Raw genomic sequence first — 15,154 nt, 5'->3', positions numbered from 1 at the left:
GTGCATGTTGCTGCCAATTGAAGCGATCTTCTAACATTACCACAATATTGAACTTTATTGTGTTAGTAATCAATATGTGTTGTGTCGAAAGGTTAATTACTGAAAATTTATTTATTCGTTCTTAGTACGCTGAGATTCTTACTTTTTTTTTCTTGTAGATGGAAATAGGGAACCCACCTGGAGAAGAACACCTGTCCTACCAGATGGACATGGAGGAAGTGCGGAATGCTCTTTATTCTACTGAATCTCGTATTGAAATGAACAGACTTCTTAAAAAATATATTCATCAACTTCTAGTATGTATTGTTAAATTTAATTTTCTTTGTATAACTTTGTTAAAAAATAAAATTTTATTTTACTGTTAAGCGCTTTTATATAATGTTCTTCACAATGTGCTAAATAAACGATATTCTGGATTACATTACTCAACTAAGACGTAATTTGACTCGAATTGAAGAGTTGCATTGAAGGTTATATTGTAAATAACTAAATTAAAAAAAAGAGAAAATTCTATGCGAATTTTAAAATATCTAGTCTTTAGTTTACAGTTATGTATAATTGTAGATCAACAGTCGGGGCAAAGTTTCGGGGCAAAATCTTCGCATTAGGTTCCCCAATTAGACATAATGAATACACAGTCCTACTAACACGTTTCTGTAAATCTAATTAAATCATTTAAGGTAATTTCACAATTCTTTGTCATCTACTAATGCTGAAGAATTTAGTGTGAATAATACAGAATGTTCAGTTAATATTTCGATATCTGCTCTTTAAGCGATTACACTTTCCAAAAAAAAAAAAAAATAATAAATATCACATTTAACATTAACTAATATTGGTTATTGCTTCGTTTTTAGTATGGTTCTTTTATTTATGCACGATATTGATCCGCTTATATTCTAAACTTTATTTTAAAATAACATTAAAGATAATTTATATAAACATTAGATATAATTACCATCTAGTAGATCTCGCGCCGTATGCTGCTGCCATCTATCGTGTACTATGGCAATTAAGAAATGAATTTGGATACGCATATAAATAACATTCTTGTAAATGCATGTAAATTGTTTTAAATGGAACAAGTAAAATACTGAAAATAATTGTTGATTATATGTATTCATTTTTATATTACAATATGTTTAATTACTTCAAATTAATAGCAATAAATATCCTTCCATCGGCTTCAATCACAAACAATCCTAACCCTTCAGGAAAGCGAATAATAAGAGGTAATTAAAAGAAGCCTTCCAGAGATAACTTTTATAAGAATTACTGTATTATTATTATTACGTCTAATTATCCAGCTGGCTTATTTTTTTTCCTGATCATTAGATGTACCAGAAGATAGTTTTCAGTGTTTAATTAAAACCGCCATACCTAGTGGATGCAGTTTTAAACAAAATAAGAGAAAAGAAAATCTAAGTCATTATTAATGACTTAGATTTTTAGATTTGCTTTATTAATGAGGTTTCAAGAATTAACAATCAAACTACTAAGATAAAAAAAAAAGCGCATGTCTTTCCGTTGTTGATTGTATAGTGAAGAGACAAAGAACATTTAAGCAATTTTTCTCATTATTTATGGGCGTTCCCATGTATATTGGGTATATGTGTTAAGCGCCAATTTGTCTTCGCCATGTCTGTCCGTCCGCATATAACAGACGGACTCTCAGTGGGCGGATTTTCCTGAAATTTTATATTTGGACTTGTTAAAAATATATGTTGAGGCAAACCAAATTTCATTAAAATCGGGCAAATAGAAATCCAGAAATTATTATTGTTTTTTACATACAATCTCTATACACTATTTTGATTTAACCAATAGTTATAACATTCCTTACAATATTATGCCAGTGAAAACTAGGTCTAACAACACATTAATAATGTGTATTCGAAAGCAATGCTAAAACGGCCCATTCAAATTATTAAGGCTTGTTCGCACGTGAGCAAAGCGCACTTATCGTCTTCATGTAGCAATTTTATTCATTTAGAAATATCTGTGAAGCAATCCTAAATTTCATTAAAGTTTCCCAAATCTATAAAAATTTTTCCATACAGAAACGTTACGGATGTAGTGCATTCAGCTTTGACCTTTTCAGAATTCGAGGACCTATTTAGAACATTCTTAGGGATTTTTATGTTAGTCATGTGGACAGGCAACTCCCTTATATACTCTCCACAAATTCTACCTCACGGCTACTCATCGCGAAGCTTGGTTAACACTTCTTAAATATAGCTATCGAAGCTTTTAATCCCTGAAATAAGTTATTTGGTAATCCGATCCGCCTGAAATATAACCAACGCGTACATTGCTTAAGTTGTTCTTATTATCTCGGATGTGTATTTTAATGGCAAACGTGTAACGTTTAGTTTCCCTCTAGAACATAAGATGTCAGCAAGAAAAAGACAACTTCAGTCGATAAATAGCTACAAATGGGTTGTCAGCTACAATTAAATCCCGAAACGAACGTTTCAGGATTTAACGTACCATTGTAAAGTAATAAAATCTGCAATTAAAAAGAGCGCTTCTTGACAGCAATTAGAACTATTTTGGGATTATTAACAACAGGGGATGGGGCTTAATATACCTCGTACTGGTCACAATACATGTGATCAGTATGATTAAACTGAGGAATGTAGCTATACCAATAATTTAATTTCTTTTGTTACATTTGTCGTGATTTGTTTTTGGCAGCTGTTTTATTTTAATTTCAGAGAAACGGAATGTACAATGTCAGCACAGAATGGATCAAACGGAACACGTTTATTCAGACGAAGCGGGTTAAAAGACAAAGACAAGAGTAAGTACCTGACTAAGTATAATTAACAGAAAAGGGTGATTTGCTTCTTTTATGCGAAACTGATTATAATATTTTTATGAGCAGCAAACCTGATAAAAGTTTTAATTATGTAAAGTTTTCCTTTGTTTTCAATACTTCACACCAATATACAAAGAGTGGTTTGTATTAATTTCTAGTGCAATGGCTGAATATCAGAGGTTCTCAAACTTCTATACCTTGAGCCCCCAACATATCTCATAAATTTCATACCCTCTTACAGAACTAGTGCAGATAAACCGATCTGATATGAAATTTAGCTGTGAGTATATATACTTTTATAAATTAACATGAACTTCACTTCATTTAATATCAAAGAAAAATAAAATACGCTTCATATCTGGATTAGTGGGATGGTTAGTCCATATTTCGTTAAAAGAGTGCTTTTTAAAAACAATACGTCCCCAAAAACTAAGTGCGTCCGCAGGAGGCCATCATCCTGCACCTGGACAAATTCTGACCTGTGTATATTTATATCAGCATTTCGCTTTAATAGTTATATTATGGGTGTTCATTTTTCAATTCTGCCCGATTACCGCCATATAGCAACTTTTTAAATTCTTGTTTGAGGTTGTGACACACCACAATTTATGGAATGTATTTTTTTCATTTAAAATCTGGTATTTAAATTTATATGTTTCTCCGACTGAGTATATTTTTCACCACTGTCAGTTTTAAAAATGCGGATTCGAATTCCACTGAAGCCTCAAGAAACTTATTGAGACCTCTTGAAGCCTTTAGCCTCTTGCGCTGTAAAACAATTACGGCAACAAATATCTGCTGAAGCGAGGCTGAGTTAGTTGGTCTAAGGCGATGGCGTTGGATTTTCCATTTAGGACAATTAAAGAGTACGTAGAAAATAATAATGACGGATGCTTTTGCTTATTGGATTAGTTCGTGTGAACTAGGCTCTTAAAACTGTCGAACATCAGCCACGAAAACAAAAATATAAGAAACAGCCAGCAGTTTTATGTAACCCTTTCATTCGGTAAATCTTTTATCACGAATTCTATCACTACATCTATAGGAATTTCTTTGTCTGCTGCGTATCATGAGTTATAAAGAATTCAAAGGTGAGCATTCATCTTTTTCCTAATATTCTACAATCTAGAATTAAGTTTTATTGAAACTGTAAATACACTAACAAAGACAATACTTTCTAGAAAATGATGCATACATGACAGATTCGAGTTGCACACAACCAATCGCTTGTAAATTCCATGATTTCCTGCATAAAAAGGAATATAATACTGCAGTTTGTTTTCATGAAAATGGGCTCCTCTGTATTGACACTATTCTACGCCTGAGTGTAGGTCACTGAAGTACCTCTCTGGAATACTTCGTCTCTCAATCACGGTGTTTTATATGGTTGGTAATACTGAGCAAAGGGAGGAACGCCGCATACTGCCATTGTTTTTAAGGTGGAAGAGCCCTTGCGGGTAGCATAGGGCATATGAACATCGTCTCCCCACACCGGGTGGAAAAGGCCAAGGGCAGGAGGAATTTTTATGGTTTTTTTTCACCACGTGACTTAATCGGTGTTAGGAGGCCCATCGTGGCCCATAAGGAGCCCCATCGTGGCTATCCAGTCTGACTTTGAACTATACCAAACTGTCCGCCTCGACCACATCGCAGTTTTTCTCCAAAAAACAACATATATTCGGTTTAATATGTTCTAAGTCGCCAATGCACTTTAAACCCAATAACAATTTAATGTATGTGGTGCATCTGACGGTCTATCACAAGAAAAGAAAGCCTTTCCTGAATGGAATTACGATGCCATCATAAAGACCCGTAGACTAAAAGAATGAGTCATTATGCTTTTGGTCCCCAGAAAAAGTGCGTCACTCCAAGTGACACGATGTGGCAAGGCCCACTGGAGCTTAGTTTTAACCAAGATTGAATGGCAATACTACCCTGTCTTCCTAAATAGAGGAACCAGTAAAAATTTACACGAAAGTAGAAGAAATACTTAAGTTTGCTCCTGTATTAATAAATTATGTGGAAATTTCATAAAAAAATCCATAAACAATTTTTTTTATGAAATTAAACAATATAATGAAATTAAAACAGATCCTTCCTGTAACTTTTGAAACAGAAAATGGCTACAGACTACACATTCTTACTTTGAATTATTATTTTTTCAAAAAAAAAAATCTATATAAAACACGAATGGATTATGCATTCTAATTAACCGTGATGTTTCATTTATTAGCGCTAAACAGTATCTTTATCATCTGGAAGTAGAGGGAGAACCAACAACACTGTCCTTAGAAAGAAGCTTTTCCCTTTCAGTAACTGCCTATGATCAAAATGTAAGATTTAATATACCTGCATGCAATAATTATTCTTATTATTCTTTTGTAAGAATTCTCATTTTAATAGTATTATGTAGAGCAAGTGTAACGAAGTTTTTAGCACCTAGACATGAGTGGAAAATGTTTACTGTCGATTTCTCACCTTTTTTCAAGAGACACACATTTTTTTTGGGATGGGTTCTAGAAATTTTAAGGAATACTGTAACCTTTCTTTGGTCCCGTCAAACAGTTGAATTGGATTGGTGTTTAAGTACAACTACCTTCTTTTAAATCTTATCTTCAGGACCTGAGGACAAACGTTGAGCGCAAAGTATTAGAAAAAAAGGGATATTCTTATGTAACATAGTAAAACGTTTCTTATAGGTTTTAAGGTGTTTGTTTATTACATTAATTCACCAGGAATATGCGGGTTCAGTATTTTTGCCCAGTAGTTCTTCTTTTCAGCCGAAAGTTACAATAGTATTGTCGTTAATGAACTAGAAAATGCTATACTTATGGTCATCAGAGCGCGGTACGTGAATTGGATTAACCAGTAATGGACAAAACTGGTAATCTTGTTACCAGGAAATTAGGACAGAAACTAATAAATGTGGGCATGGTATTATCCAATGATGAATTAAATTATGCTTACAGTAGATACTTGGTATCAACCTAGTTAGTGTAGGTGACTGTATTCGAGTAGACTTAGTTATAATTTATCAAGGTAGTCATATACATTAAAGAAAAGAAATATCGCACTCTGAGTGGAATATTTTTATGAGAGTTTTTTTGTGGACAACTTAGAGGAATCTATTGAATGACACGTTCAAACAAATACTTAGAGTTGAAAGCTATTCTAATATAAGCTTATTTTTCTTAAGTCGGTTTCTCTTTTTATATATCTGAGCTGGTTTTGTTGTCTAGCTACATAACTTCTTTCTACACTTAGCTACTGAGAAACATTCAACGTTCGCGAGCTGTGATGAAGAATTATTGAAAAGTCTGAATGTTTTTTTCCAGTTCAAGATTTGTACTGGAAATCTTGAACTGGAAACTGGACAAAATTGCAGATTTGGTATCTGCAATTTTGTTTGCATCGAGAATAAATGAAGCGCTTCAGTTGTATCTGCTATTAGACCTAAAAAGAAACTACAGTACTGTAGGAGCCAGTTGTGAAATTCTTTCCTCAGTATGACGATATTTATTCACATAATTTCAACTGTCATACTGTAAAAAGGCCTCCGTGGTTTAGATATGAGCACATAATAAAATAAAATGCTTATATATGGTTCAGATCGGAAGACAACTACGAATCTTTTAGGGGAACTAGCTTGTTGAAGGGGGATACTTCGGATGGACACGGATGAAGGGGAGAACCTAGCGTTTCTAAGCATTATTTTAGCGCGACAACCTTTGGTGTTTCCAGCTGAAACTAATCATTTACACTCAACAGATCTTTATTTTTGTGCAGTAAGAGCATTAAAAAGGAATAAATTTGAATAAAAGCTACATTGAGCATACCTCCAAATTTAAAAAGTTATAAACAAACACAATTATATTATTACGTTATTATATAATGTAAATATTTTAAAACATGCATTTGTTAGAAATTGTTTTAAGTAAAACTAATTGTTTTTTATCAAAATCGAAGAGATTTCATAGATATTGAGTTGCTTATTTGCACGCACTAGTTTTTATCAAAATTCTAAACACTAGCAATAATTTCGGATTAAGGTATAACTGTTAACACTTTGAAAAGTTTTACTTGATCTAGTTTAAAGTATCCACTGTGTTCCTCCTCCACAAGAACCTATCTGCAAATCGAGTTTTGTGATTAAATCTGCAGTGAAGAGTTCGATATTTTTAAATGGGGGAATGATGAGGATACTTGATTAAAAAAAGTTTACTCGTTAGAAGCTTTTTATTGTACATTGACAAGGTTTTATACATTGCAGGGGAAAGTGGCAAAGCGTCCCCTCGATTTAGGATGGTTTGCTGTTTTGACTATCACAGAAGGAGGCGACAACAGTGCGATAGAAGGAGAAACAACTACCCAATTCAAGGATGGTGAAGCAAAATTAAACTCTCTAAAGTTTATGAAGGTTGGAACTAAGTAAGTAACAATTTTTTTTATTTTTTATAAGACTGTACAGCACTTGCTTTCTAAGACAGGCACAGAATGATCATATACTTTGAATAAATGAATAAAATAAGCAGATTTATTAAATTTCCGTTAAGAGTTATAATGATCGAAATAATAATAGCTTGATGTATGTTTTCGTTTTCATACAAATACCATAATTGCAGCATTATTATTACCTGTAAAGATGTTACGTTCTTGTGATATACTAGTAAAACCTCGTGTTCTACGAACTCAGTATTATCATCACAAGCAACGATCGTTGGGGAATACCCATTAAAGTAAAATAACGCCACGTATCACAATAAACGGCTCCAGAAGTCGAATATGGGAACTGCTCCCTGTTTCTAAGGAAGAAATCTGCAGCGAAATGTAAAGAACAAGAAGATACAATTGTTTACAGCATAACAGTTAAAAGAAAAGGCAATATGGTTACAACCAGAAATCTTATCCTTACTTTTGTCTCACTTTGAAATATCAAACGCAATTAAGGCAAGCTTACTTCTTTAATTGTCAAGTAAGAACATACACACCTAATTCATTAAGATGTTTCGAACGCCAAACAGCTTGTAGAGGGAAACCTTGTCCCTCTACAAGTTGTAGAGCAAGATATCCAAATGGTAATTGTTGAAATCCCAATTCCAACATACATGCCGACAATAGCAACTAGAAAAAGGTATACAGTGTAGAAAAACTGAATGAATGTTTCATCCTATGGGACAAAAAAAAACAAAAAAACAAAACATATTCAGTCTGCTACTACATGTAATCTTTCAAAGGAGGATACCATAATCGAATTATATTCAGTAAGAACACAAACAGATATAATTTCTCACCATCAGAATCTTTCATTCCTCGTGCACAATACTTATTGACAAACCAAATTTATTGGAAAATAAAGTGAAGGAAGATGCTGATGCTACTGTAAGCTTACTTCCTTTATCATTTTCCCAATACCAAAAAAAAGTAAAAGTAGTGAATACACTAGTCTCAATCTCTTCAAAACACACATGTACTAATCAAAATAATCGGACAGTAAAAGAAAGTAAAAGAACGTTTAATCTCTTTATCGGAATGTCAACAAACAAACATTGAAGGAAAAAGAAACAGAAGATGAATCAGTCTTAGATATATTCGTAGATGAAGAAATGGAATGCACATATGTCCAACAAAGAAAGAAAAAACAGGAAGAGAAACCAAATAGGGATAGCATAAACTTTTAACTCTTTCGGAAACAGACCGATGGATCTAACGAATGAAACCATGAATACAGTAATTCGGTAGAATTGTGGAGGCTTGCATAAAAACTAAGATCACAGCCATGCATTTATATAGAAACACAAGGCAATTTGTGGTCTCTGTTCGGAGGAAACCTATCTAAAGTCCCAAAATGACTCAAATATTCGACACTGCAAAATATTTCTTAAGGACAGAATTAACAGATCAGCACATGGCGGTGTTGCGATTGATGAATAACAATTTCAGATCCAATAAATATCGCTTAATAGTACTTAAGAAGCAATAGAAGTTCAATTAACAACTTTTTCTTCGAAGAGTGTATTCCGTTTTTCTCCCACCAGGAGGTGATGCCACTCATAATGAGCATGATAACATTATGCTACAACTAACTTCTCCTTGACGCCAGATGATTTTAATGGATGTCATCCTCTCTGGGGAAGAACCAACCTAAGTTCTCAGATCATAAAATAGACATTAAACCAACATAATCTCCCCATCCTTAATGGTGAAGCGGAGACATTTTTTTTCATTTTCCTACTCGCTAAGTAACTACCTAGAAATTAGGAGATAACTCAATGGACAGCGACCTAGTGACTCTATTTTTACAACAAGGGCTCCTTGCTCACACGTAACAAAATTCCAAGTCGGAAACTAGAAACTATAAAATATGAAGTGCGATATGGCCCGATTTAATATAAACATAAATCAAGTATCAAATATCTGAATACCGAACCACTTTTCTTTAGGAATACAAAATCATGGTGGGCTACTGAATGCAGTGGGCATGTAAGGAGCAGAGCCGGAGGGAAATTTTCCCCCGGCACCCATTCACTGAAAATCCAATCCTCTTAAGAGGTTCCCCGCGAAAAAGCAAGACATCAACACAAAAGAAATATAAATTGGATTCGTGTCACTTCATCGATAACAAAATCCGTAACTGCTGAAATACTGTTGGAATAAATATATGGCAAAATATATAATTTCCTGACATTTTAGACTATTTTATTTCATAAATCGTCGTTACGCAATGTTGTTATACAAAGGTCAACAGCTGAATCTACAAAAATTGTTGGTATGATAAGAAGGAAATTTGTTAAAGTATTAATCATCATCATCATCAGCCATTTTCAATCCAATGCAGGAGGAAGGCCTGTTCAGCAACTTTCCAGTTCCTTCTGTTTTGTGCAATGGCCATCCATTGACTACCCACAAACTCGTGAATTTCATCTGTTCTTTTCCGTCGTTGTCTTCCAGGTTTTCTTCTAGCTCCTCTAGGGTACCATTCTGTTATTTTCTTAGTCCATCTGTCATCATGTCTTTGAGCTATGTGTCCTGCCCAAGACCATTTTAGTTCTTTAGTTTTGATAAGAATGTCCTTTACTTGAGTTTGCTGCCTAATCCATGTGTTTCTCTTCTTATCTAACAGTCTGATTCCCAATATAATTCGTTACATTATTCGCTGTGTAAGTCTCAGTTTCTCTTCCATTCTTTTGGTGAGTGCCCAAGTTTCACTTCCATAAGTCATGGTGGGGAATATATATTGGTTCATTATTTTACGTTTCAGACAAATTGGGATATTGCTCCTCAGTATGTGACTATATTTCCTGAATACTATCCATCCAAAATTTGTTCTTCTCTTGATTTACAGCCATTTATCATTATTACAACTAATGACCTGTTCCAAATAAGTGCACAGTGTGCATAGTATTAGGGTCAGGCGCCACCTGTGGTTCCCACATCTGCGCCATATGTTCGCTGTGAAGGACTACAGTACTATTGTAAATGCCAGAAAAGTGTTGTGTGTTGAATACGTAGTATTATGTTGAGTTCTGTTGAGTGTCCTGGCATTTGGCCGCAGGGCCCCTGGTGGGAATCCACGTTGCCCGCACACACCACTAGGAGGTAGCCAGGCTGCCTCCTTCCAATGTCGCCAGGAAGCTCTGGAGACCCTGGAGGAGACAAGGTCGCAAGAGCTTCCTGGACGGAGGCAAAAAAAAAAAAAAAAAAAAAAAAGGTATAGTCGGGAAGTACAGAGTGTACACAAGTCCTCTGCAACAAATCCTAAATCTGCCATCGTCATATTCAACAACAAGCTGGATATCACTGTTATCTCTGGCTTATGTAATCAAAATTCCACCTGTATTTTAGTCTCTACATCAACTTTCTCGTTCTACTTACTGTCACTATATTGTCCACCATCAGCAGATATTAATTTATCACAAAGATATCTAGAACAGGTGTTTGCTATTTTAAATCCCACATATTTAATAATTATAACTGATTCAAACGCAAAATCTTTCTTATGGTTCAGCAGTGTCTTGGACAACAGAGGTAGGATTTTGGAGGAATTATTATTCACCTACAATTTAAATCTGCACAACTTACCCAACCAACCGCATACCTTCTCAAACGTCCACGGAGAATCAAACATTGATATAACCATTTCAACGTCCGCCATGTCGTCGAGGATCTCTGATTGGACCATACATACTGACTACACAAACAGTGACCACCGAGCAATCACTTTTAAGGTATCTCTCCTTCCAAATTCTACAGGTCCCCCTCCTTCTCCTCCTCCAAAAGATCTCAGAAGATTTTCTATCAAAACCATCAAATGGCCTTTATTTATGTCTTCAATTCACCAGGATTTTAACGTTGACACTCGCCGGTCTTTGAACCAGTTCAATTCCTCAGAATATGCATTCTATGTACAGGCTGCCTTACTTCGTGCTACAGAACGCTCCGCTAAGAAGAAAATTAGCAAGCATACTACAGTTCCATGGTGGACAGCCGAACTTTCCACTCTGCGCAAAAAAGTACACAAAGCACGCAGAGACTTTCAACGGAGAAGGTACTGGCCTGAACCAGAAGTCACCAGACTAAAAAATATCTATAAAGGCCAGCGGAATGAATACGTAAATACAATTGCAAAACAAAAACTTGCCTCCTGGCAACACTTAGTTCACTCCACAGGAAATTCTGATCCCTGGGGTCTATTATATAAAATTAGCAAAAACAAGTATCACTCTCATGAAGTGTACAACACTGTAGTGAACAACAACACAGAAACCACTAACTGGAATGATTCAGTTAACGCCATCCTGGATCGCTTGCTTCCCCTGGACGATCTCACCACAGAAACTCCAGAACAAATATCTATCAGGAATAGTAACTCAACCTACCACTCCCCATATGCAACAGATCTCTTCACTCTTCCCGAGCTAAAGCTGGCCCTAAGCAAAATAAATATCCATAAATGTCCGGGTTTAGATCTTGTGGAAAATTCTGTAATTATCAGATTTGCTGAAATCTTTCCAGAAATACTTCTAACTATGTACAACAAATGTCTTACTGAGGGGATATTTCCAAATCTCTGGAAGGTAGCTCTGATCAAAATTATTCACAAGCCGGACAAAAATAAATCTGATCCCAAAGCATACAGACCCATCTCTCTTTTGGCAAACCTTGGCAAACTATTTGAAAGACTGTTAGCACCCAGAGTAGCAGATTTAATTGAAGGCCAAAACTTAATGTCTCCATCCCAATTTGGCTTCAAGAAGGGAAAATCCTGTGAAGACGCCTTGGTCTCTTTAGTTAACCACATATCAGCTTCGAGGGCAAAATATGAAATGGCCATATTCATTGACTTCGAGGGAGCTTTCGATTCCCTCTGGTGGGAGAGCGCTCTCAATCGTCTTACCAAAGCCAAGTGCTCTCAGCAACTATTCCAAGTTATTAGAAGCTACTTCCAAAATAGACTCATCCAAGTAATCTCAAAACAGCAATCTCTCTCAAGAGTGTACACAAGAAAGGAGTTCCAAATAAGTACAGTATATTACTCCACCTTTTCAATTACTGCTCCTTCAATCATTATTTCCCTTTCTGTGGCATACTTGTTCATCATTACTTTTGTTTTAGCCATATTCATCTTTAGTCCAAAATCCTTACTGACTCTGCATAACTGATTAAGATTTTCCTCTAATTCTTTGGGATCGTGGCTTATGACCAAAATGTCATTTGCAAATCCTAAATGGTTTAGGTACTCTCCATTCACATCGATTCCTTTCTGCGACCAGTCTAATCTTCTGAAAGCTTCCTCAATGGCAATAGTAAACAACTTCGGAGATATTGTCTCCTTGTCGAACTGCTTTCTCAATTTTAAATTTGCTACTGTCTTTGTCTAGTCTAATAAAGGAGGTAGCATTCTCATATATTTTCTTCAAAATCATAATATGTGGGATATTTATGCCTTGTCTTTCCAGTGCGCGAAACATTGCCTTAAACTGTATGGAGTCAAATGCCTTTTCATAATCCACAAATGCCAGGCATAATGGTGTTTTATATTCATTTGCTTTCTCCATTAGCTGTAATATTACATGAAGGTGATCCATAGTTGAGAATCCTGTCCTAAAGACAGCTTGCTCTTTCGGTTGATTCTCATCAAGTATTCTTCCTAATCTGTTAGTAATGACCTTTGTGAACAACTTGTAGATGTGGGACAACAAGCTAATTGGTCTATAATTTCCAATTTCTGATTTATCTCCTTTCTTATGCAGCAAAACTACGATTGCATTATTCCACTGCATAGGCATCACACCTTTTTTAATGCAGTTTGTGAAGAGTCGTGCCAGTTTTTGTGCCATGTCTCTTTCTCCCAATTTTAACAACTCTACAGTAACTTCATCTTCCCCCGTGGATTTCTGATCCTTCATTTTCTTCAACGCATGTTCTACCTCATCAGGAAGAATATCGGGTATGTCGTATGTGTTACTAATTTGCGATCCATCTTTCCCACTGCTGGCATTATTCCCTCGCTCCTTGTATAATTCTCTATAGTAGTCTTCTGCTATTCGAATTATGCCTTCTCTGCTGTTTATAAGTACACCATCGATATTCTTCAGTTTCAGTATCATTTGTCTTTCTGTATTACTGCTCATGGCTGCTGATTTAAGTCCTTTGTTTTCCCTTAATGCTTGTTCTACTTTTTTGTGTTAAATCTTCTTAGGTTCTCTCTGAGTCTCTTTCTAATGGCTTTGCATAACTCAGTATATTCAATTTTGTCCTTGTCAGTGTTTATCTTGCTCTTCATTTGTCGCCTTCGGTTCATCATGACAAGTGTTTCTTGACTAATTTTTTCTTCTTTGGATTTCTTTTTACGTATAGGTTTCTTGGGCTTCATCACTTTCAGAAAGTTGTAATGTTCCTCGTCGATATCTTGATCCTGAGCTGTCTACAGAAGCTCAAACTTGTTCTGAAGTTCCAGTACATACTTCTTTTCTCCTCTTCTGTTATCTGAAAGACCTTCGCATTATTTACTCGAGTCAGTTTTTTCCTTTCTTTTCTTAGATCTACATCGTGTGCATCTTACCATTCTGTGATCACTTCCAGCATTTACCTTGTTTAGGACGGTAACATCATTCACGATATGTCTTCTGTCAGTGAGGATGAAGTCGATTTCGTTAGTTGTTAATCCATTTGGGCTCTTTAATGTCCACTTTCTGTTCTAGTTTTCTTGAAAAAAGTGTTCATTACTGATAATCCTCGAGATTCTGCAAATTTCACGTCTTTCACCTCTTTCATTTCTTTTACCAATTCCAAAATTTCCTATAGTTCCCCTTTCTGCGCTGTTTTGGCTCTTTCCAACTTTACCATTGATGTTCCCCATAATGATAGTGTAGTGGGTTTTCTACTCATCTAGAAGACTCTCAATTTTGGTGTACATTTCTTCAACCTGTGGGGGTTGTTTTCTCCAATTGTGGGGCTGGGGGTATTATTGTTTTTCTTGGTTGCCCAAATTTTCTTTATATTTTAATTATTGTAATTTATCCCCTTTTTTATATGTATGTCCCCGTAGTCCAATCCTCCCACTTAGCATCTGACTTGTTTGTTCTCAGAAGATTACCAGACCCAAAGGGGACCCCAATTATTTTAGGTATTTTTCCACCGGATTGGCTGAGTTTCGGAATGACAGACTCCAACACATGAATGTAAAATAAAACAATGTTTATTAACATATCATACAGAACTAGCAATAGTATTTAGTCAAACTATATTTGGCTGGTGACTTGTTATCATTAACCTTTATATGCGTAAATATCTTGTTCAAACTCAATTGTTTCATCATCACATATCCTATTCTAATACACATTATTATTCATTATGACATGGTCTCTCTTCATGTTCTTTACAGGGACTTCAATAGGTCGTGTCATACACTTTACATAGATTCTTCCCACTCTTCTTCTGAACAGTCTGTATAATAAACCAACAACTACCTGCCAATGAACTGGCTCACAAAAACCTTCAGAGTTCGTGTCTCAATTTGTAAGAAAATTTCATTTATTCAATCAGACAACAGGAAATATCAATCAATTCAATTTAACATTACCTTTCAGAACAGTTAATCCTCCATACCTTTATATATCTCTTATTAATTAGCCCCTACTCCAATCAGAAATACTCTCCACAAATCAACTCATAATAAATTGAAATTTCAACCTTTAAATTCATACATATTATAAAGACCTTTCCCAACCTTAAACAATTATCAGTTATCTATTATACCCTCTCCTTCCAGCAAGCATTTATATGAGGAGCTTCACTTCAAATTATAGGCTGCGTCCGTCTTAAATACATTAC

General features: G+C 35.2%; 1 protein-coding gene across 1 annotated transcript in view; it reads left to right on the top strand.

Moving 5' to 3' along the window:
* The window catches only part of LOC150089656 (uncharacterized), a 144,410-nt gene that overhangs the window by 66,413 nt on the left and 62,843 nt on the right, over positions 1–15,154 (top strand). Inside the window, exons 7-10 of the mRNA XM_090390066.1 lie at positions 159–296; positions 2,718–2,803; positions 5,055–5,154; positions 7,092–7,249. Of these exons, the coding sequence (XP_090246192.1) occupies positions 159–296; positions 2,718–2,803; positions 5,055–5,154; positions 7,092–7,249 (482 nt within the window). The remainder of the gene's footprint in view (positions 1–158; positions 297–2,717; positions 2,804–5,054; positions 5,155–7,091; positions 7,250–15,154) is intronic.

Source organism: Mastigoproctus giganteus, chromosome 2, assembly GCF_048544385.1.
Source record: "Mastigoproctus giganteus isolate SK-2022 chromosome 2, ASM4854438v1, whole genome shotgun sequence".
Classification (NCBI taxonomy): Eukaryota; Metazoa; Arthropoda; class Arachnida; order Uropygi; family Thelyphonidae; genus Mastigoproctus; species Mastigoproctus giganteus.
This window is presented reverse-complemented; position numbering and strand designations above follow the sequence as displayed.